Consider the following 25,089-nt stretch of genomic DNA (forward strand, 5'->3'; position numbering starts at 1 on the left):
CCTTCTTCCAGGGCCAAGAGGGGATGTCATGAGGGTTCAATGGCTCTTTTTGCTGTTTGTCACTGTATTCCTTGCACACCTCACACTGCTTCATGTATGTTCTCAAGCAGGCATTCATGCCTGGCCAGTAGATGCACTCCCATGCTCTCCTCAGGCATGACTCTATTCCCATATGTGAAACATGGAGTCAGTTCATGATGTCTCGCCACAGAGCTGCTGGGATCACTACCCTGTCTCCCTTGAACAGAATTCCATCCTGTGTACATAGTTCATCCCTCCATTGGTAGTATGAGGCAACTTCTGGTGGTACTTGTGCCTTGTGCTGTGGTCAACCCTCTAGGACGGTTCGTTTAACTGCTTGTAGCACACCATCCTGTTCTGTACTCTGTTGTATTGCTTTGAGACTGCTTTTGGAGGTGGGTAAGTCTTGTACCATATTAACGGACTCTATCTCCTGTTCTACAGATCCATCTGTGCTGCACTCTGGAAAGTATTCTCTATGTAGTGCATCTGCCACTTGCAAGGACTTCCCTGAGTAGTATTTTATATTCGCATCATAGGCCTGGAGTCTCAGCAGCATGCATTAGGAGCACTCAGCAAGGGTTTTTTCATTATGATCTCTAACGGTTTGTGATCTGATTGCGCATCTACTCTCTGTCCAAAAGTGAACTGATAGAACCATTCCAGTCCAAACAATACCGCTAGTAACTCCTTTTCTATCTGCGTGTATCTCCTTTCAGTTTCAGTCATTGCTCTACTAGCAAATGTTATGGGCTGCTGGTTCTGCATCAGTACTGTTCCCAGACCTCCTTCTGACGCATCATGCTGTAGTACTAGTTGCTCAGCTGTGTTGTAGTAGTTCAGTGTTGGGGCCTCATTGAGTTTTTTAATTCTTTTGAATGCCTCCTCTTGGGTCTGTGCCCATTCCCAGGCTGCATCATTGTGTGTTAGCAACCTGAGTGGCTCACAAGCGTTAGACAAGTGCGCACAAAATTTGGACAGATAGTTAACCATCCCAATAAGGCGCTAAACTCCTTTTGACATCTTGTGGCCTAGGCATCTCCATTATGGCTCTCACATTCTCTGGCCATAGTCCTTCCAAAGTCAGCAGATATCCAATGTAGGGTACTTCCATTCTTCTCAGCTGTATTTTGTTGGCATTCAGTTTCATGTTCCTCTCCCAGCATATGTTAAGGAGTTGTTGCAGTTTGGCGTCATGGTCATGGATCGCCTCTTCCTTATTATCGCCTTCTCCTATGACAAGAATATCATCAGTCACAATCTTGATACCTGGACGACCTTCCAGCTCCTGGTTCAGTTTCCACTGGAAAACTTTCAGAGCTGGGCTGATCCCCATGGGCATCCTTAACCAGTGATACCTGTCAAAGGGCATACTAAAGGTTGTCAGGTGCCTGGAAGATGCATCTAGCTCCACATGCCAAAATCCATTCTTGACATTGCAAACTGTGAACTCTTTTGCCCTAGACAGGTCAGGTAGTACATCCTCAATTGTTGGCAGTGGGTAGTGGCTTCTTTTGAGTGCCCTGTTAAGTGGTTTTGGATCAATGCAGATTCTCAGTTTGCCTGATGGCGTCCTTACTACTATTAGGCTGCTGATCCAGTCAGTGCTTTTTTCAAATGGTGTGATGATGCCTTTTTTCTGCAGGTTTGTCAGTTCTTTCTTCAGTGGCTCCAGCAGGGCTAGCAGAACTCTGCGTTTTGGTAGTCGTACTGGTTGCACCAGTGGATCTATTTCTAACTTCAGTTTGCCTTCAAAGAGTCCAGTGCCTTGGAATATGTCTCCATATCTTAACAGAATGTTAGGTAGTGAACCTAATGACCATTATTGCTCTTCTGTGACCTGGAGGAGGTTGTGGTGTTGCACTGTAATTAAATCCATGGCCTGTGCTGCCCGGCTGCCCAGCACTGGATGGGTGTCTGTCCTGTCAATCACTATAAATTCCAGGCAGTACTGTTTCTTGTTGCGTGGATTTATTATAGTCAGCCGGCACTTTCCCAGTGGCCTCGCAGTTGTTTTGTTATACATTAACAGGACTTGGTGACATTTTTTCATTCTGATGCTGCTACTCAATAGATTCACAGGAAGAACATTGCAAGTGGCTCCACAATCCACCTGGAATCTTATAGGTCTTTGCTCTAGCATCATAGTTGCAAATATGCCTGAGTTGTTGCCCACTTTTTTCTGTAATGTGCGTATCCTGTGCGTCTGTGAACCTCTCCTGCCCGGGGCAGGGGGTTAGACATGATGGTCTACTTGGGTCCCTTCCGACCCTATCATGAATCTATTAATCTATTAATATTACATCTATGAATACATTAATTTCAATAAATGGTAAGTTTCTAATCTGTGTTCACACATCAGACCTTTGAATGCCCATTCAATGGTATATACCTGACTTAGAAAATCCAGCCCAGTACTGAACCAAAGGCCTTTACTAGTGAAGATGAATATATCATACCATTTTATTAATGCCCAAAAATATCTCCATGAATGAAATATGAAGATCTACAACACATTCAACACCTTGTCCATTAACTAAAAGAAAGAGCACTGTAATTGGAACAGCCTTTTCTGTGACCTTTGCTAGAATAGATGGGGACAGAGAGCCCTTGGGGAAAACAATGAGCTGTTCATATTTTTACAAACACAAGAACCATTTTCAAACTTTTTTTTTAAGTTTTAATAATATGGGTAAGAGGTATAGTAAAAGAAACAAAACACTATTTACTATTGCATTTGCAAAAATACATCATCGACCATTCCCAGCACTTTCAGCTGAGGTCAGAATAACATCCTAAACTATAGAACTCCAGCTTCCTGCTGAATGTCCCATGGGAAGTACAAGAAGGTCTTGCAAGTCCATAATATACTTTCCAGCAGTAGTTTGCCAAACTCCTATAAAACAAATCAACCAACCCAATTCTGCAAGATGGGGGAGGGGGGAGGTCCTTACCTAGATTACAGGTAACCTTGTGGGTAGATTTACTGATAAAGGAGGCAGAAACAGGTCTACAGCCCAACCTTTTATTTTCTTGCACCTTAAAAAGTCTGTGTGGCTGCGCACAACAGCACAACATAGATTCTCACCTGTACTGGCTAGGGAGACTAGAGTAGTGGGAGGAATGTAGTACACAGGAGTGTAGCAGCAAGTCGTCTTGAGTTTGCAGAGATCTCCCAATTTCCCTCCTGCCTATGTCCAATATTTATAGATGGCTGGTTTTAATATTTTAAGAAATGACCTTTGATTGGTTCTATTTAAAATTCTTTGTTTCACGGAAACTTCTGGAACTGGACTGATCAGATCTTTTGTGGACTTGGAAGGTGTCAATTATTTGGGATTTATATCCTTGGGAAAGAGGGAGGGTTTCTTATCTCCTTTCCTTCCCTATTGTGGAATACTGTTTCTGTTTCTTCTCTACCTTACTTTGTGGACTTCTCTGACAGGCTGTTTTTGTTTTTACACATTGTGTAAGCATTTTAACAAAAATGTATCTTTTATAGAAGAATAACATCTAATACATTTGATCATATCAATCTCTACTCTTAGTACTTTAAGATAGAGGTATGAAATTGCATATATTATTTAATGTATGGTCTTCTCTTATCTCCTTTTAGGCCTTGTGAATTGTTTAATTGTGTTTGATGGTTTCCTTTACTTGCTGACCAAGTTAGTTGTCACATCTGCGAAGGTTCACACTGCGGTTACTTAGAAACAGGCTTCGGGCCTTCTGCTTAGCAGCACTTCTGCAGCTTAGCTTTGGCCCCTTGAAAATGGCCAAGGCTGGCAACAGGGGGAGGATATAGAAATATAGAAATGCTGCTTGAAATACTAATGTTTATATTACCCTTTATTTATAAAATCTTCCATATTTTTACATCCAAGATAGCAATTGGTACTTTTAAGCCTTCATCTATTCTAATTATGGGCAGAGCTGGTAGTAGTGGTTATAGTTAAGTTTGCCTAATAAGCAAGCTTATGAACTCCTTTTTTTCAGTTCCTTACAATTTTACACAACTTTGACCATGTCTCTGATATTCCCTATGATGATTTTCTGCCTCAGACTATATAGTTTCATATAAGTGTATATGAAATATATAGAAATGGCTAGTGTATATGATATGTACATTTTACATAAGTGTATATGGAAAAGTTTAGCCATTTCTGAAAATGAGGTTAGAGAACAAGGGGATTTTTTTCTAATAATTAATACTAATTTTCTAATATTTTTTTCTAAACTATGAAGCAAAGACTAAATTTGTCAAAAGGGCTGTGTTGCAGTCAGGTGCCTTTCACTGCCTTCATGGAAAACAATATAGATCTGGCCTATAATAATCATTATTAGTACACGCTCACTTTTACTTATTAGGCAGTTGGAGGTGAAATTTCTGAATAATTCATTTGCAGCAAGTATGCCCCATGTGTCTTCAACAAGGGAGTCTCAAAGCTTGAGCTCCTGAAAAAAGTGAAGGAAGCATTCCCATCCCATCCTTCCTTTGATCTGGGAAAAGAGGCACAGGTTTGGGAATCAAGAATTCACCATGAGATCCAGTCTTGGCATTTCCCAATTTGACTTTTCAACCTTAATGGGTGCGTCTACATGAGACACCTTAATGTGTCTTAGCCTAGTTTATTGTGCAGTAGGGGCGTGTGTCTACATGTGCACGCCCTTTCTTCACAGTAAAATGCTAATTGTGACTAAGTTTAATACCTGCAAATGCAGGTATCAAATATAGTTGTGATTTAGTTAACATGCAGTAGCGCACATGTAGACATGACCAGGCACTAACTTTAGTATCAGGTCTGCCCTGCTACTAGGGGGCTGGCCTGAGTCTAGCCCCAGGTCTCCTGGCTGTGAGCTTTTCCTGCCATAGGGCTGGGGTGCTTCTCTTGCAGTCCTAGCTTCAGGCTATAAAAACCTGCAACCATTTTGTGTCTTGGGACACACTGCACAGAAGTATGGTGGGTCCTGTGCAATCCCCAGGACCACTGCAGACCTCGTATGCCCCCCTGGGCAGAACACAGGTTGCCTCTGCCTGACCTGTCCCTTCTCCAGAGCTGCTGCTTGGCCAGAGTTGAGTGTTGCAAAGGGCTGCAGCTTGTTGCACCCCTTGCCCAGTCCTGATATCCTCCCAGGGCTGCTGCCTGGCTGTCTCTGGCAGCAGGGCCAGCACCTGCTGCCTGCTGCTGCTCATCCCCAGCAGTGTCTTGTGTCCTTGAACATCATGTGGTGAAGTGGCTCTGCTACATGACTCCCAGTCTTTGGCTGTGCCTTCACGCTGGGTCCTGCTAGCAGTTGTCCAGGGCCAGCATCACAGAGACAGCCACATCGGGGCCCAGAGAGCCAGCATGGGACATCATGTCCTCACTATCCTCCCCATTGAGCTCCAGCCCTGCCTGCATGTGCATGCCCATGCTGACTTCCTAGGCCCCAAACTGGACCTGGGAGGAGGTTGGCAACCTCATAGCACTTGGGGGGCAGTGCTGACATGCTGAGGCAGTTCAAGCAGGGTGGGCACTCGAATACCCACATATATGAGGCCCTGTCAGATGGCATGAAGAACCAAAGGGACTCCCGGTTGGCATGGCAGTGCCATATTAAGGTCAAGGCCTTGCAGGCACAGTGGATGGCCATGACTGACTACAATCATTGTTTCAGTCATGCCGTCAAGACCATGGCCTTTATGCAGGAGCTGACCCGGATTTTGGTGCCCCAGAACCCAGGCGGCACCCCTGGGAGTGTCATCAGCAGGGGTGGCCTGTGCAAGCCCCTGCTCCATTCTGACCCTCCTGGTGACACGTCACCAGAGGAGGAGACCTCAGGCCTTCAGCACCCTTCCCCACCCTACTCCCCAGCTACTGCATTCACTGGTAGCTTGGGAAGCCTTGGCCAGTGGCTGCCTCAGCCTTGGTGCAGCCCCAGACCCTGCCAGGAGGAACAGCCAGCAATGTCACCATTGGCTGCCAGCAGTGCCAGCTCCCCCCCCGGGCTGGTCACTGGCCCACCATGCACAGTGGGCCATAGACACCAGAAGCAGCCAATCGCCCTTGTTGATGGGGAAGGCCATGCCATGCCACCAGCCTCACCAGCCCCAGGCATGTGGTAAGTCCTGCGCTGGGGGGAAGATCCTCCCAGTTCCCGTCCCCGCCCATGTCCCTGGTCCAGGCCCCTTTCACTGGCCCCATCCCCTGCCCCCACTCCCTTCCCAACCTGCCCACACTCCCCTGGCCCCAGGTCCCCACCCCTACAGCACACAGAGGTGGGACAAAGTTCAGAACTTTTTTAGCAGCCCATGTCCCCACAGCTAGGTGGGCACAGGCCTCTCACCCCCCAAGGAAGGTGTTGATGCTGGTGGCAATGTCCTCCTTAGCAGCAGGGGGCAGGGACATGCAGGTGGTGCCAGCAGCCTAGCCTGTCCCACCCTGGGAAGGAAGCAAGGTAGGCAGGCTGCCTGTGGCCAGCACACAGTAGGCTGCCAGCCCCAGGGGAACAAGCAGGCTTGGGCCCGGGCTTGTCCAGCTGACTTACCATGGTCCCTGCACACCCATGCATGGCCAACCCCTGATCTGAGGCCAGGCACAGATGGAGGCCTGCAGTGGGACCGCATTGCACTGCTCTGGCAGCAGGTGGCCCTCCATGCCTGGGCAGTGGAGGCTGAGGATGCTGACCACTAGACCCTGGACATCTTCCTGGGCCTGACACTATCTTAGTGCTCAGTAAATTTAGTCACGACTAACTGCATGTATAGATATACCTAATGTTGCCATAATATAGGGCACTTTTACATTTGCAGGGGTGGGAGGGCGGAGCTTTAATTAGAGTGGTTCTGAGAGCACATTCTACTTTTGATGAGCCTTTAGTTCCAGCACACCCACCACCACTTTTAAGCGCATGGACACTGATACACGAGAAGCCAGGGGCTCTTGGAGGGTAGTAATTGCCACACTATAGCAGACTTGATTAATCAGATGCACTGGAATTCCAGCATCTTAGAGCAGCCTCTGCACTTGTTTATAGGTGCCCATAGTTTCTTACATAATGGGTACTGATAGTTTTGCTGTATTTAAAGATAAGTTCCAGCTTCCTCAATAACCCCCACTTTTTCTGTGGTTTCCAGCTTTCAAGAACAAATTTTAATTTGGGCAGAAAATGTCTATGCTTTTTCACAGGGAAAGAGAAGGGGAGTTTACTAAAATAAAGTTTATATAGGCACCGATTATGTGTATATGCATAGAGGGAAATAACAGTACTGTACAGGTCTTCTTCATGATATTTTGCAGAGTGGATGTCAAAGAAGAGATGAGAAAAACACCTACTCCATTACAAGTACATTCAGCTGGTCTGCTGGATTCCTTTGTGATTTAAAATTCAAGCCAAGTTTCAAAACTCTAAATATTGTGTTCACTTTTCATAGGCAAGATTGTCTAAATGGTTTCAGCTTAAAAAATATCTTCAGCATTCCTGTTGTTGTATTCCCTGCCCACTTGCTCCAGCTTATCTCACACCAACTCCAGAAATACAGCCATGAAGACATCTTGAGACTATCAACTTGATTAAGGTTGCAGTAAGGCTAGTACATGCCATGTCACAGAGGTGTTTAAAAAAGGTTAACAATGAGTTTACACTTAAAAGTTCTGTTAAGAGAATGCAAGCCTGAAATCTTGTTTCTATCCTCCACATTCTCTCTCCTATACAGAGCAACTGATTGTACATCAGTCTGATCCAAGGACACAATAAAAAATAAATTGGTTCTTCTTGCTAGCAGGAGACAGTTATATCCATGTCATTTATACTCATGTATATCACAGCTACATTATGAAGAGCTTTCAGGTTATTGCTTTATGCAGTGATGCATTCTCCTATTCACAAAGCTATCAAAGGGCAACACTACTTTTATATAGTCTCTTTTTTTAAGGATCAGGAAAGGAAGGGGAATTGCCTTTCGATGACAATGAAGTGGGCTTGTTTTGTAAACTGTTTTTCAATTAGCAAACAAAGCTGCACAAAGAAATCTTTATACCTGCCCAGGGCCCAACTGAAGTTGTCAGTACCCCAAGAGGGATCAGACTTTGTTGATAAGTTAGACAATGGATTTCTTTATGGTACTTTGGTAGGAATGATTCTCCCTCAGGCAAGGGGTTGGACTAGAAGATCTATGGAGGAACCTTCCAGATGTTGTGCCTCCATGACTTCAGTGTGGCTCTGCACTGGCAAAGGAGATTGTCTGAAAAAAAACACTTCTGCAGCGCACATATAAAGGACCCAGCATTTCTTGAATAACCCTTCTCTCTAAAAGAGGATTCTCAAAGCAAAAAAGGGAGAGAGAGAGAGGAGGAAAAGAGGAAGAGAGAGGCAGATGTTTCAAAAGAGTTTCTATTGGTACCGAGATGGCTGAAACTTTGAAAATCAGCAAACAGTGTATTGCATGTTTGAACCTAAGAAGAGAAAAGAAAATGCCGTGGGTGTTCTAATATTCATGGTTAAAATGGTTCTCACTTCATTCGAAATTAAAAAATAATTTCCAGAGAAGTGAGAGAATCAAGCAGAAAAACAACCTGGGGACTCTAATACGACAGCAAAGTCTGTCACTATTTCCAGTTGAAACCTCCTTTTCACTGCTCTCTATAATCAAAACATTCCCCTGAAGGCTGCGTGCAGTGCTCCCTTTCTCATCTCTCAAGAATCAGCCTATTTGTCTAGCCTCAGTTGGAGTTTCCCCTTTGCACTGCTCTCCTCCATTCTTTCCATCAGCCCTGCTTGTTGACCCCTAGAACAGGTGATTAGTGACTGGGACTAATGACCACTTTGCCTAAACTACTATCAGTGCAAGAAATCCAGAAGCAAACAGCAATAAGGCTAGGGACAGACATTTCAAAAGCCTGAGCCTGAATTGATTCAAACTTCACAGGTTAGTCTAACCTTGTTAGGCTGAACCAGTTTGTAACTGGACAGGTATTCTCTCTGGACTGAGGAAATGCAGGCACATGCCTGCAGTGGCTCAGGCTAGAAGCTGGGGGGGGGGGGGGGGCGGATGCTAGAGCAACCCTCCCTTCTCCTGGAAAGTACTGAGGTGAGTGGGGGCATGGCAAGGCCCAGGCAGGACCTCTGGTTAGGGAGGTGTGCCTGAACCATCCCCAGCTTTTCCCCTCTGGCTTCATAGATTTCATAGACATTAGGGCTGCAAGGGACCTTGGAAGATCATCGAGTCCAGCCCCCTATCCCAGGGGCAGGAAGTCAGCTGGGGTCATAGGATCCCAGCAAGAAAAACATCCAGGTTTCTTTTGAAGGCGTTCAAAGTAGGTGCTTAAACCACCTCCGGCGGCAGGCCATTCCGACCTTGGGGGTTCGGACAGTAAAGAAGTTCTTCCTTATGTCCAGCTTGAAACGGTCTTGTAAAAATTTATAACCGTTTGACCTTGTCATCCCTTGGGGCGCTCTGGTGAACAAACGTTCCCCCAGATCCTGGTGAACACCCCTTATAAACTTATAGGTGGCCATCAGATCACCCCTGAGCTTGTGCTTTTCCAGGCTGAAGAGTTCCATAGCTCTCAGCCTCTCATCATAAAGTCTGTTTTCCTGACCTTTGATCATGTGCGTGGCTCTCCTCTGGACTCTCTCAAGCTTCTCCACTTCCTTTTTGAATTGTGTAGCCCAAAACGACGCAGTACTCCAGCTGTGGCCTCACCAAGGCTGAGTACAAGGGGAGAATGATGTCCCAGGATTTGCTTGAGAAGCATCCGTGGATGCAAGCCAGGGTTTTGCTTGTTTTACTAGTGGTGGCATCACACTGAAGGCTCATGTTCATCTTGTGGTCAATCCTGACCCCCAAGTCTTTCTCATCCGTAGTGCTAGTCAGCATAGTACTGCCAAGCCTATAGACATGCTGCAGGTTTTTCCTCCCAAGGTGGAGAACCTTGCATTTTTCTGTGTTAAACAGCATCAGGTTCTCATCCACACATTTCCTGAGCCTGTCAAGCCTATTCAGCCACCTGGATTACCCCCCTGTCCTCAGGTGTGGATGCTTTACCCCAAAGTTTGGTATCATTGGCGAGCTTGGCCAGTCTGCTTCTGACTCCAATGTCCACATCATTAATGAAGAGGTTGAACAAAATAGGTCCAAGGACAGATCCTTGAGGGACCCCACTGGTCACAGGGCACCATGACAATTGACTTCTGTCAAACACCACCCTCTGAGCCAATCCCGGAGCCAATTCCCCAGCCAGCGGATCATGGTGGACCTAAGACCGCAGTTGGCCAGTTTTGCCAAAAGGTGATCATGGGATACCAGATAGAAGGCTTTTTTAAAGTCAAGATATATGACATCAATCTCTTCCCCCTTGTCCAGGTGATAGGTCACCTGGTCATAAAAGGAAATGAGGCTGGTCAAGCACAACCTACCTACAACAAACCTGTGCTGGCTATCCCTCAGGGTGTTGCCATTGGCCAGTCCATTAAGAATGGGCTCTTTGATAATCTTTTCTAAGACCTTCCCTGGGATAGAGGTCAGGCCGATGGGCCTGTAGTTTGCCGGATCCACTTTCCTCCATTTCTTGAAGATAGGCACCACATTGGCCTTCTTCTAAACATCAGGCAGTTCACCAGAGTGCCAGGAGCTCTCGAAGATCTGTGCCAGGGGCTGAGCTATGATGCAGGCCAGCTCTTTGAGTACTCTGGGGTGTAAATTGTCAGGGCTAGCTGACTTGAAGGTGTCCAGCCTCTCAAGGTGTTCCTTCACGAGGTCAGCATTGGTGGCTGCACAAGGGGCAGGAGTGTTGCCAGACCGTAGTCCCCTGCTAGCACTCTAAGGCAAGGAGGGGTGTTCAGTATATGCATCTGTTGATGATAAGGAGCTTTTCAATCTCCCTCTGTGGCGGGGTACCTTTGGGTGCCTGCCACTTTAAGGGAAGAGGCAGGCAGCTACCATATGCCTGTTGAGGGCAGCCATTTTGAACAAGGCGTATAAAGGCTGCAGTTTGCTGTGGTCAGGAGAGGTAGAAACATTGTCTAGCTGCGCTGCAGCAGGAACAACTTTGGAGGTAAGGGCAGGAGTTTATGGGGATGGTTTGGAAGCTGCTGGGCACGACCTAAAATTGCACCCTGCCCTGGAAGGGTGGCCTGGTGGGGCTTCTGGTGGCACGGGAGTTCCCAGGAAATGCCAGACCAATTACCTGCCCAGTGAAAGGTGAGGAGGGGAGCCATAACCCCAACCCCCATTTTCAGGTGGGTTTTGGAGGCAGCTGGGGTAGTAGTGGGGACCAGGTATGCTCGTGTGTAGGCACTTGAGCCCAGCAGGGATGAGCGATCCCGGAGACCCCAGAAGATGAAGTGGAGAGTTGTGGGACTAGTGGGGGCTAGATATGCCCACATGTAGGTGTCTGAGCCCAGCAGGAATATGAGGTTCTGGAGACCCCAGAGTGGGTAGTGTGGAGAACATTGGGAGGCCCTGCACTGAGTAGGGCTGAAGTGCAAGTAGGCCTGAAGGGCTGTGTGTGTGTGAAGGGGCTGAGTAGGGCTGAAGTTGGAGTAGGTCTGAAGGACAGCCCAAGGGGCACACTGAGTAGGGTCAAATGAGAGTAAACTTGAAGGACAGCGCAAAGGCCATCCCTGTGAGAAGTTGTGTTTGGTGGGAGACTTGGGGCAGAATTAGCCCAGGGTTCGGCATAAGGTCGACCCACATAGAGTAGGGGAATTTGCCGGAACCAAATGATCTGCATGGCAAGGCCAGTATGAGAGTAGCAAAGCCTGATGGCCCAAGAGGGGCCGCTCAAGGATGAGCAGGGTAGTGGAGTGTGGCCTGGTATCGGGCAGTATGCCAGAGGCCCCATTGAGAGAGGGGCAGAGTTGAAGAGGCCTCCTGTGAGACCGGAGGTGTTGTGAATGGGTGTGTGTGTGTGGAGCCCAACTTTGGACTCAGTTTGCTTCTGTCTTAGCCTGGGAGTAATATTAATCTGGATGCCATCTGCAAGGCATGGGCTGCAATGTAGGGGACATTGGAGCTGCAGATAGTTTCCCCTGGCATCAGGGCAATAATGGGCAGTCTCCCACATGTACCATCCATATATGGGAACATCAAAGTCATGGCAGGTGGGATTGGGTGGATTGACTGTAGAGACAGGTGGGTGGGCTGACATGAGACCTGGCCCCAAGAGTTGCCACTTGTCACACCCTCCCTGCTTTTTTATAGTGTCTGTAGCAAGCTGACAGGAGAACAAGCCAGCAGGGGGTGATAACAGTGTTTATCTCCTCATCAGCAAAACAATAGCCTTTCTCCATTAGGTCAAACTCTTCTTAAGCAGCTTACCAGCCGACCTGTTGATTAACTCCAAAAGGCCTTAAGCGGTCACTGTTCTGTCTGCCTGTCCCAATGAAATTGGAGACACACACAGACACCTCTCCATTAGCTAGCATACCATATGCCTAGGGTCCGTGGGGCTTGGGCCTGTGCTGTGGGAGATGTGAGAGAGGGAGGGGGAATCCCTGCTTCAGCAGTGAGGTGGGATAGGGCAGGGGGAAGCCAGGTAGGCCCTGCTCTGCCTGCAAATCTCTGCCAGAGCTCCAGCCAGGGAGTGGAGGGGAGGGGCCAGCTCTGCTGTGGAGGACAGAGCCCCGGCCAGCCCAGAGAGCATGCTGGGATAATGGGGGAGTCTGGTTTATCTTAAACCAGTAAGGGGTCTGGGACAGACATTGCATAAACTGGCTTGAGCCAAATCAGTTAGTTCTAATACTACATTCAACCAGGTTTATCTCAAACCAGTTTCAGACGTTTTGAAACTGGCTTATGTGCACTGAACAACTGTTCTGTTACAGGTTTAAATCAGTTTCTGATTACTTAAACCAGTTTATGTGTAATGTCTGTCCCTAGCCTAAAAGACCTTCACACATCAATCCTCCCGTATGGGGAGGAGAGGGTGCAATGGTGGGGATTTTAGAGTAGCTGAATGTTGATAGTAGCTTTGTTTTTATGTTTCCTTTATATCATCTTTGTTAAGTTCTCTTGTACTTGCTCTTGGGCAGGAAAGTAGATCTTGTGCTTGGCTGCTACATTTTCTTGACAGTATCATGGATAACTTATGCAAACCGTTAAATTAATGTTTGTGGTTAATTTTTGTTGTCTGTATTTATTTTGCTTGAATATGTGGAAGATACTATTTAAAAACTTGGAGGATAATTCTAGACCTCATGTCATCATAATGCTGTAGTGGAGCTATATTTGAACTATGTATCAAATATATATTCAAGGGAATAAAAAATTAAAGGACATCCCTTCACCACCCTCCCGTGCCATTTTATGATCACTGTAGAGCATGTGTTGGCAACCTGCATCTAGCCATCAAGGGATTTCATGTGAGCCATGCAGCAGTTGAGGAGCTAGGGAAGCAGCAGCAGTTAATTAGCAATTCAGTGGCAATGCAGCAGTGGGTGCAATAGCAGTGGCCAGGTTGGAAGCAGCAACCTGCTTGTGGACTGAACTTTGTTGACTTGGCCCACCACTCCTAAAAGGTTGCTGACATCTGTCTTATGGCTATCCTCATCTGAGTTCTGAGTGAGCGCTGGGACTGCATGCTAGATGCTTCATCCTCACATCTGGGAGCTAGCAAATTGAGAAGAGCATGGAAATAAGCAAAGGCTGGTGTACTGTACTCCCTACTTGGGGCATGGTGGGACACAGTATCTATATGAGAAGAGGGTATGTTACTTCCTGTAAGAGGTGGAAGCTAAGTACTACCCAACTTATGCTACTATGGTGTCCTGAGAAGAAGCTATATCCTCCTTGATACAATTCCACCTGAGACCATGCAATTGCAAAGTGCTTCTTAGCCATGGCGGGGATGTAAAAGTGACAACTATACCTTTGAAAATATTCCACCATTAAATATGTAGTAATTAGCATTGCCGACTTCCATGATTTTATTGTAAACCTCAAAATATTTTTCTGTTTTCTAAGGTAACATGATTCACATGAGAATGTAAGAAGTTTGGACATGTGATTTGAACAGCACCCCCCTCATCCCCTCCCCCCCTGGCTCTGACATCAGAAAGCAAACATTTTAATTTCAGGGAAAAAAATTAAGTCAACCTTATGGGCTGTGATTTTTTAATTCTTGCCTGTCAGTGCAAAGTAAAATGTCAATGAAGGACAGTAATGTAACCACGGGTGAGCAGCCAGGGCATAGACAGGTTTTGGAAGAGGTGCAAGAATGGCAACTGCTGCTGCTACTGCTTCCCTAGACTCCACTTCAGCTCAGGCCATAGAAACTGCTTGTTACAGCTCTGGCTGTAGAATTCTTAATAATTTCTGGAGCAAAAATCACTACTTCACAGCTTACTATACAGTGGAAGGATAAAAAGATTTAATTTTGAGACCCGACTTTGAGGATTTCTCTGCTTTCCATTTCCAGGTACGACATCATGAATCTGCAGTATATAAAGCCTAACCATTATGATTATGTCCTCATTGGAACCTGGCATGAAGGAGTATTGAATATTGATGACTACAGGATTCAGATGAACAGAAGTGGAATAGTCCGGTCAGTGTGTAGTGAACCTTGTCTGAAGGGTCAAATTAAGGTATGTCTCAGAGCTGTCTTTTATATTCTCTGTGCAGGAAGATCGAAATTATATTAGCGATAGATGACTAATAGGCCTATGCTTGTTCACCAGAGCTAGGAAGACTTATTTCAAGCAGGAGAAAATGTTACCTGCTTGTAGTTTCCTTGCTTTGCAGTCAGGTTTAGGGTGTAAAAGTCTCTTTTATTCCTGCAGCTTGTGAGCCCACTGTTTTTGGTAAATACAGACTGGACCTACATTTCCTGAGACTTTGGCTTCTACAGGTGGACAGGCTTTTCCAGCATGATGGGATTGGCATTAAAATTTAGATTGCACTACTGAAAACAGCAGGATTCTCTGTTGGCTATTCCCCACAATTTTCTGTAATTACACTACTTTTGGTAGCTGATTTTTTTCAGGTTGTGCATCCTGTGGGAATCAACTGTGTTTCCTATCAACAGCACCTGCAGGAACAAAAGATGTTTCTGTTTGTACCCTATGCTCACCACAGGTGTTGTGGGGACACAAATGAAATCTCTGGCTGTTTACTATACAGTAGTGCTAATATCCAGCTACCAGCAATTTACCACCTGCTATGTTCAGGTGCCATAAAGACAAATTTCAGCAGTATCACAATAATATGGGAACAGTCAGTTTAAAAGGACACGATGCTCCATTGAGAACATCTACTCTACCAAACAGCCTCCCATTTCTACTTCAATCCAAAATGCTTAAAGAGGCATACCTGTCTGCCTCACTTAAGCACAGGTTCATAAAACTTTCATTTTATTAGAAAACAAAGGTTCAGCCTTACGTAGAGGGAAAACAAAACTGTCAACATATACTGGCCTCAAACTGGACTTCCCCTAAAGAAGGTTGTTGAACTAATCCAGCATGTATGTATGTATGTAGGGGAGGGGGAGGGTGTGTATGTATTTAAATATAGAAACAGCCTAATCCATCTCTCATTGAACTCATTTGGACCTAAAAAAGAGCGTACAAAAAAGAGCTTTGTGTTTAGAGAACTCAGCGGAACAAAGCTGATATACATTTTTCAGTTCTGTGTATGAATAAAAAAGATCCTGGGTGAGAAGGATTCCTCCTGCTGAAAAACAGAGAAAAAGTGCACTTAGGCCAGCTGTAGCCATAGCTTATTCTTTCAGTTACTCTATCATTTCACCTCCCTTATAATCTGTAACTGCGTCTGGTTGGCTCCACATACTGCAAGCCACAAGATCAGTTTGCAGAGGTAAAATCAAGGCAAAGGATCAAAGGTCTTCTCCTTGTCTATGTCCCTGATAATACAGGTTTGTTCCCAACTGTATAAATAAAGGTGTATACCTTCCAACTAATGGCATTTTAGCTTGTTACACCCAAGCACATAATTCTGAAAGGCCTTTGTAATCATTTTCATACATGAGTGTGCGCGCGCACACACACACACACACACACACACACACACACACAAACTTTCACTGCAATTAACAATTTCTTACACTACTTCAGGGTAGATTCTTCATAAATACTGGTTTTCCTGAGTACAATGATACTCAGGGAAAGGAGATACATTCTTGTTCACAACAGCTAGGGCCTATTCTCATTTGCACTAAGGCCCCTTCAAGGACTGTAAAGTTTAATTTTCATCCACTTTAAATCCCATTTACTCCGCCAGAATAGATCCCAAAGGGGCTTTAGTGCAAATGAGAATCAGATCTACAGTCTTTTATATCAACTTGAAGATACTACTCTATTGGATTTCTGAAGAGAATAGAAATAACAGCGCACATACAATATGTACAATAAAATTGTGTGTTTCATTAATATTTGTAATGCTTTTAACCATCCCTCTCCTGCTTAACCATCCATCTCTGCTGCTTTTTATTATTCATGGAGAGAAGTAGGAAATATCAAATACAGTGTCAGCTAGTTCAAATAGAATGAGAACTAGCTTCAATTATCTCTTAGATCAAACCTCTTTTGAAGTCTGATTTAAAATATAATCCTTTTGCTGTCTCTGTACTCTCTGATTCAAACTGAAGAAGAAACAAATATAGATATACCATGAGAGAGAGTGGTTTTTATGTCTAATGCAGATAAATTGATTTTAGAAATGTCCTGAAAAATTTTGTCCATATTAGAGCTCAACCACAAGATATACCAAAGAGGTACAGACAAGACCCAGATTTTCATATTCACCCACCATTGGAAACATCCCATATCCAGGGAATATCTATGAATTACATAGTTTTACAATCCTGCAGATGGTGCTTGCCTGTTCCAATGCCCCATGTGCTGCCTAAAGAATAGTCTTGTCTGAGGGTATCTTTTTGTTACAGGTCATCAGGAAAGGGGAGGTGAGCTGCTGCTGGATTTGCACTCCTTGCAAAGAGAATGAATTTGTGCAAGATGAGTTCACATGCAAAGCCTGTGACCTAGGCTGGTGGCCTAATGTTGTCTTGACAGGTAGGAATATTTTTCCATCCATACATATCTTCATCCAATTAGGTAAGAAAAGTGTGTGATTCAGAGTGAGGAAGAGTTTTAAAAAGTTCTAGTTATACACACATGCCTGTAACATTTAGACTTTCCTTGGTGAATTAGAAATATTATGCCTTTTAGGTCTACTTTGTATAGTGTGAAAAATAATGTCCTGGTGACAGAAAAGTCTGTATGTTCACAGATATCTGGGGTGGTGGGGTAGGGGAGTTATGATGCATTCTATCAGCTCTTCCCTTTCAATTAACCTAAACATTAATAAAACAGATTAATTAGCACAGTGCAGTTATCACTGTACTGATACTGCTAGAGCTAAATGCCTTTGCTGATTTACTTGATAGCTATCAAATAAATCAGCTTGATACCTGGTAAGTTCAAGAACTCCCAGCTCCTTTTTTACTTCATCATAGAAATTCCCTGAGACATAAAGGAGTTTCCCGGCAAATACCAAGCGCCAAAATGCTACTGCAACCCATCTTGGAAAGGTCCCTAGAGCAGAAACATCAGAAACATTCTGGTGAGAAAGGACATGACTAAGGCACATCTCCTCCTCCTGGGTTTAAGTTAGGGAAGTCTTCTAGTGGCTGGAACTTCTGCTGAGCTGGCCTCTAGCTACCATCAGGTAAAGGGGAATAGATATATATTTTTAGAGTGGGAAGGGGTTTTCTCCTGCACATGACATGTCCCATGGAGGAGCAATAGAAGTCTTCAAGCAAATTATAGCATGGATCAACTGTTCATGCCATCTACCCCATTGACCAAATGGTGGGATAGAAGTACTTCCCCTTGTTCCCTTTATTGAGCTCTGAAGCGGTCAAGCTGACCTACTCATTCCTAAATACAAGGGACCAGATTCACCAGTCTACCAGTTTATAGCACCCTTATGCTGCCTAGATGGCCAGTTGATTGGCTTTGCTTTACATTGCTGAAGTTTCCCAGAGTAGCAAGGAAATGCTAGTGCCCCTGAACACAAAGTTAGGAGCAAGGTAGTACGTACAAGGTGGAGGTTGATCACAACCTTGCCCTTCAATGAAACTTTTGGCAAGTAGAGGTCAGTGGTACTACTCATGCATGGGCCAAAGCACTAATCACCTAGTTACTGAAAATACATTTCTGAGAGATTTTTTTAATACAATGAAGTTTAGTAGAGTGATGTTGAGTAGTTTTGCCTGTAATATTTGTAGGTAGCCATTCCCTGTAGCCTTTCAACACAGATGTTTTCACTGTATCCCAGGTTTTTTTTCCTTTAGTTTTATATATAAAAATGAGTGTTTCTAGGTTTTTTTCCATCAGAGGTGGACGTTCTTAAGTTCCCACTTTCATTTAAAACCAAAATATGACGAGTACATTATTTCCTTAGATCTTTTGCTTAAGGTTATTGTTATCCCATTTCAAAGACAGAATATCTCTGGTGTTCAGCAGCAGTTGAATAGATTATTATGTGAAGTAGGAAAATTGTAGGGCAGGAAGTATTTCTGCCAGTGTAGTGTGTGTACTATACATTTTATCTGAAATGAGAAATATTAATTCAAGTCACTATTTTGGGGCATTTTCCCAGGAATTTACTTTTGATAAAGGATGTGTTTTATATAATCAGAGGTTAGAGAAAAGGAAAAATGTATTGCTAGTAAACTCAGTTTTCTCAAGCTTAAATAAGCAATAAAACAAAAGAGGACCACAAATTCTATACAGCTGTTATAACATGCATTCTGAAGGTCTTGTGCCTTCATATGCCTGAGATGCGTGTTAATGACCTCAAAAAACACCCTGGAGTTTCTTATTGGTTTTATAATGTGCATAAAATTAAAAATGTAAAAATCAATTAGCCTTCTACCCTGGGAAACGGTTCATATTAAAAGTGTAGGAAAACTAGCAGTGTAGATGAAAACTAGCAAGTGGTGTTTTACCAGCCACTCTTGCTTTGTATGTAACCTCTTGCTAATCATTTCTGTTCTCATTTTTTAAGGGCTGAAAATGCTCATTTTACTACACAACCTTCCCCTTCTTCTTTGTTTAGTTTTACAAAAAACCTTCCCCATCTTGTTCTCCTTTTATTGGAGAACAGGCCACTGTTTCGGATTCTGCCACTCAATAGCACTATATTATAGTAAAGCAATCCATAGTTCAGAGTGGGTGTCATGGAACGTACTTGGCACATGGATAGCATGTCATAACCATTGAGGCTTGTCAGCACACAGGAACTGAACTGATTAACTCAACTAGTTTTTGAATTTTACAAAAAAAAAGAAAGCATAAAGCTTATTATGTTTAAATACTATGCTGAATGATAGCCAAGGCACTGACCATATTCTTTAAATTGCAGGGGATAAGGATATGGCTTGGTATTGCTTAGTTTAGACTATGCAGTTGAAAATTAACCCTGCCACTGCCCATAACAGCATTGCAACACTGGATTCTCAATCAGAAAAGGAGTTCTAGTTCTGTTTCAATGAATCCCCCTCCATTAAGCTGTTACTAAAGCCAATTGATACCTGATTCCATTTCTACCTCTCAGCATCTTGTTGCACCTTATGCCATAAGGCACACATATGTTAATCGGCTTAGTGTTATTCGACTTAGTGAGCAGTCACATCTTAAGGTGTAAAACCATCTCTGACTGTCCTTCACCTGTACAGCTGTGACTGGCTACTAGAGGCTTGGTGATCAGGGGCAGGACTAGGACCTAGGGGCAGGACTAGGAGCTGCCCATGGCCTCAGAAGGCAGTACCCCATAATATTCCTTTTTCTATGATTTAAAAAGTCTTTGAGTTCCCTAAATCTGAGCTCCTTTCAACCTGAGGGGTAAAAGGTGGTTGAAGCATCCCCAGCAATGCCAACTGATGCCAGGATCCAAAGCACACAGGGTCTGGGACACCTGTGGCTGGGAAGGAGTGGGGGGAGAGGGGTTGCTGGCTGGGGAGGAGACCACGCAGAAGGCACCACAGCTGATGGGCACTCTAGGGCTGTAGCACTCACTCTGTTCAGCTCAGCTCCCCCCAGGCAGAGCAAGCACCACAGCCCTGAGTGCCCAGTGGCCACAATGCCTCCCACCATTGCCGGGACTGGCTCGTTGCTTCTGCCAGATGAGCAAGCACCATAACCCTGGAGTGCCTGGAGGCCACTGGGCCTCCCACCAATACTGGGACCAACTTGCTGCTCCCATTGGCAGAGTGAGCATCACAGCTCTGGAGTACCTGGCGGCTGTGGCTCCTCTAGGTGCCCCAGGGCTGTGGTACTCAGTCTGCCCGACATGCCCAGGGAGGTGAGCATTCTCACTTGCCCTGACTCACGGGGAGGGGAGGAGCCACTGCATCCTGGGATACTGGAAGACTTCACCTTGGGTGAAGTCAACTGAGTGGAGTGGCCACATTTTAATGGAACAGAAGCAAAATTATGCAGATTAGCGATAATCTTGCTTTGAAGTTGCATAACTCTAAGCCAATTAACACTGTAAACGTACAGCCAATCCATGGGTTAAAAGCTCCAGAAGCTGCCTAAACTACTGTGTAACAAGGCCCTCAGTACTGTTGTGGCCTTTAGCAAGAGTCTTTCAGGTGTATTTAAATTTTTTCTTTTCAGTTATATTTCCCCATGAATATTTGTTAGAGGAAGTGCTTTCCTTCCTGTGTCAGGTTTGAGCTTTTGTATTCTAATTTCTCTCTCCTTCTTATACTTTGCTTTCTGCACATCCTTTCACAGCATCTGATGAAGTGAACTTGGGTTCACAAAAGCTTGTGCTCTCTTTATATGTAGCTTATTTAGTTAGTCTAAATAAGACTACTTTCTGACTGACTTCAGTCTAACACAGTTAACTACCTCTCTCAGCTTTCTGTGTGCCACCCTGAAGAAGAGTACAGGCTGACATTTTCCATGCCAGACTGTATTGGGAGGGAGGCTGGGGGCTAACCACAGCGAAAATGGTTTACTTCTTTCTCCAAACCTCAGGATGAGATTTTAAAAAGTGTTTCCCTAAGTTAAATTATTCTCAAGCATTTCATTGTGAAGCTTTACTTGTTTCCCCATGTTAAACTAGTCTCACAAGCATTTCATTGAGAAGCTGTACAGCTTTGTCATGCTTTGGAGACAGGATTTGACATTTGAATCGCATCATGTTTCTTGCCATCCTGGGAAAAATCTACCTACATTTGGCAGTTTGGAGCCTGAGAAGCCTTCAGTTCACACCTGCTCAAAAAGATTTCTCCGGGGTCTCTAGCTGGACTAGAGCATGCTCCATTCCAGATCTTCAAGGGTTGAGCAGGACACTCCCTGCAGTGGCCCCTCGGAAAAGCCGCGCAGCTGAACTGAGAACAGAGCAAATGCTGCCTCTGTGTCCTCGGTGCACTGATTCTGTTCTGGAGGCCAGAAAGAGAGGAAAAGAGGAAAAAAAACATTTTTAACTTGGGTACAAGGAAGTGGGCCAGTGGTAGTGGTAAAGAGGAAATTAAGTTAAGTGAGTGGAATTGAGATACTGAGTGTGAACAAGCGTTTGTGGGACCTGGCTGAGGTTTAGGCTGCTTAGTTCAACCCGCCCAAACCTGAGTCCGGATCACCATATACAAGTGTTTGCCACTGGCTAGGAGGAGGCATGGACAGCCAGAGGCAAGTAAATTGTAGAGTGGGAGGCTGGTGGATGTGGGGGGTGTTGGCAGGTCCAGGGGGCCTGTTGGGTCTGTGGGAGGGTATTGGTGGGTTTGTGGAGAGAGACTTCCCAGTCTCAAGAGGAGTTAGTATGGGGTCGTGGGAAGAGCCTGAACAGAATAGGGGTGTGGCATAAAAAGAGCACAGCCCCAGAGAGTATCTGGGTTTTCCCAGCCCTAGGGCTGTGATGGGAATGCATGCAAGCATTTGCTAAGCTTGCATGCCAATCTAAAGTTAGTTCTTAGCTGATGAGAACCAACTTTAGATCCAGTGCACCATTGTTTGAGCAACCTAAGACAAGCAAATGCTTGCGCACAGAGACACTTATATCACCCTAAGATCAGTTACAGCTAACTAAATTAACTTTTGTATGTACCTACTGACAGTGGGATGAGGGGCTGAGTGGGAGAGTATCTAGGACTGGAATATGGAGCTAGGATATGGATGGGGACCAGAACATGGACATGGTAGTTAAAGGACAGTAGGGAAGAGGATCTGCACTGGGAGAGTTGAGGCTAGAACAAAAACAAAGAGACAGTAAATAATGGGGTTGTGGGGGAGATATGCACGGGAGGGGTTTGTGACATTATGCCTGCTCCCCTTAGAACCAGGATTCAATCTCATGATGCCTGAGTCTCAACATTCCTCTGCTCTCAGCAAACACTGGTGCAGGCGGTGGATCGTTCTCTGCCAGTGGCAGATCCACACACAAAAATGTTACCTTCCTACCACTGTCACCTACTTGCTGAGATTGAGAGGTCTGTGCTGTGGATTCAAAGGTTTCAACCTTGCAGGTGTCAAAACGAAGCCACATGCTGGAATTTCTGGGGATATTTTTTACCTATAAAAATACAAAAAAATGCATATAAGAAGACATTAAGATTGCAAAATCAAATATGAAAAACTTAGGAAATGCCAGAATTAAGGTTTTGAGCACTGAACTTTACAACCTTAACGTTTTTAATGTACCTGAAGTTTTCTGTTTTTATTATAATGTTTATATTGTTACGGAACCCACAGGCCAACTAGGACAGTGGCCAAAATCTTAAATTTAATTTACTTGTGAATTGCTTGTTGGCATTGAGCCTAGTGGGTTTTAGCTGCTTACACTGCATGCTGTTTCTCGGAATAGGTGATATCCTTTATGGCTATTTTCATATCCATACGTACAGTGGTGTTTTTTTAAATGTCATTAAATTGCTGTTATCATTAGAAGAGAATGTGGAAAAGAAGCATAAAGAGGAAAATGTCTTAATAAAAATATAGAGCGAAAAATAAAGCAGAGACAATAAACCGAAATCCAGGCAATATAAAGAAGGAAAACTGCAGAAAGAAGAATGCTATTGAAAATATACCAAATAGGTTATTCACGAGGAACACACGGTCGTTCCAGTCTAGCTTTGGCTTGCACAGGGGGAGGGGACTTCTCTTTATCGATTCTGTTGTTGTTGTTCTTCTTCTTCTGAAACAGTTACCCTTGGAAAAACCCAAGAGTCCAATTATACTTGTTTTACAAACAAACAAACAAACAAACAAAATTAGTGTGTAGTGTTGGAAACCTTGAACAACCCATGAGGTCTTGCCATCTCTGTCCTTAACTGTCAATACCTGACACTTTGCTGCTTAATTAGGAGCACATGTTGGGCTTAGCAGCAAGGAGCTCTGAGTGCTGTTCCCAACTCTGTCTGACAAGACACTTAGACAAAACTCTTATTTAAAAAATATCCACTAATTTCAGTCTCTATGCTTGGGTGCCCTGAGCAAACCTTAATTGGGACACTCAAAATTTGATGCTTTTGAAATATCTTTAGTCTTAACCTTTCTGTGCTCTAGTTCGCTCCCCTGTAAAAGAATCTATCTCATACCACATATACATTCACCGACATTTGTGCTGTAGGTTCCCCAGAGAAGCTGTTTATCCAACCAGCAAGTAGCCTCCTAACACTGTGTTTCTTTTCTGTACACTGCAGGCTGTGAACCCATCCCTGTAAAGTATCTCCAGTGGAGCAATATAGAGTCTATTGTGGCTGTGGTCTTCTCCTGCCTGGGGATCCTGGTCACCATGTTTGTCACCCTTATCTTTGTGCTCTACAGGGACACCCCTGTTGTCAAATCCTCCAGTCGGGAGCTCTGCTACATTATACTTGCTGGCATCTTTATGGGTTACATTTGCCCCTTCACCCTTATAGCTAAGCCCACTATCACTTCCTGCTACCTCCAGCGCCTTTTGGTGGGCCTTTCCTCTGCCATGTGCTACTCTGCCCTTGTGACCAAAACCAACCGCATTGCACGTATCCTGGCAGGCAGCAAGAAAAAGATTTGCACCCGCAAGCCACGTTTCATGAGTGCTTGGGCACAGGTGCTCATTGCTTCTATTTTGATAAGTGTGCAGCTGACACTGGTGGTCACACTGATCATCATGGAGCCCCCTATGCCCATCCTCTCCTACCCCAGCATCAAGGAAGTCTACCTGATCTGCAACACCAGCAATCTAGGTGTGGTGGCCCCAGTGGGCTACAATGGACTCCTCATTATGAGCTGCACCTATTATGCCTTCAAGACTCGCAATGTGCCCGCCAATTTCAATGAAGCCAAGTACATTGCCTTCACCATGTACACCACTTGTATCATCTGGCTGGCCTTTGTGCCTATTTACTTCGGGAGCAACTACAAGATCATCACCACCTGCTTTGCTGTGAGCCTCAGTGTAACAGTGGCCTTGGGGTGCATGTTCACTCCCAAGATGTACATCATCATCGCCAAGCCGGAGAGGAATGTCCGCAGTGCCTTCACCACCTCAGATGTGGTGCGTATGCATGTTGGGGATGGCAAGGCACCCTGCAGGTCCAACGCTTTCCTCAGCATATTCCGAAGAAAGAAGCCGGGGGTTGGAAATCCGAAGTGAGTAATGTATACATGTCTGTTTTTCTCTCCCTGTCTGTCCCATTTTCCCATTTTCCAATACTGGCCTGCAGTACATTGCTTCGTTTCTAATAAGGTATGTAATACAATTTCATGTTGTGTGAAGCAAAAAGGAGGGGAAGAGGAATGGGGTAGATGCCAAATGGTCAGCAGCCCACTGTCTCTGGTTCTCTCATTCTGAAGGTTGCTTTTGTGTGTAACCCCCCTTTGGGGCAGGCCTGTTAGCAGCAGAGTAATCGAAGCTCCATTTTCAGCTTCCCCCATCTCTCAGTGCATGTGACTGGAGTCTAACATACCCATTTGAAGTTGGTCTGCATTACTGTCCAAACTGAAGTTGCAAGTGTATTTCTCCTGGATAATGGACCAGAAATCTGTGGTTGAGTGGTTGTAAGTCGCACATACCTGTCAAAGGGCCACTGGAGTCTGTGTGTGGAAGTAAGGTAGCCTTTTGTGAAACTGTTATTA

At 44.8% G+C, this 25,089-nt stretch overlaps 1 protein-coding gene across 1 annotated transcript in view; it reads left to right on the top strand.

Moving 5' to 3' along the window:
- Positions 1-24,687, top strand: part of GRM1 (glutamate metabotropic receptor 1) — a 311,031-nt gene extending 286,344 nt beyond the window's left edge. Inside the window, exons 6-8 of the mRNA XM_014605565.3 lie at positions 14,421-14,589; positions 16,905-17,031; positions 23,673-24,687. Coding sequence (XP_014461051.3) covers positions 14,421-14,589; positions 16,905-17,031; positions 23,673-24,607 — 1,231 coding nt within the window. The 3' untranslated portion in view covers positions 24,608-24,687. The remainder of the gene's footprint in view (positions 1-14,420; positions 14,590-16,904; positions 17,032-23,672) is intronic.
- The last annotated feature ends 402 nt before the right edge of the window (positions 24,688-25,089 follow it).

The sequence above is a fragment of the Alligator mississippiensis genome, chromosome 1 (assembly GCF_030867095.1).
Source record: "Alligator mississippiensis isolate rAllMis1 chromosome 1, rAllMis1, whole genome shotgun sequence".
In the NCBI taxonomy this organism is placed as follows: domain Eukaryota; kingdom Metazoa; phylum Chordata; order Crocodylia; family Alligatoridae; genus Alligator; species Alligator mississippiensis.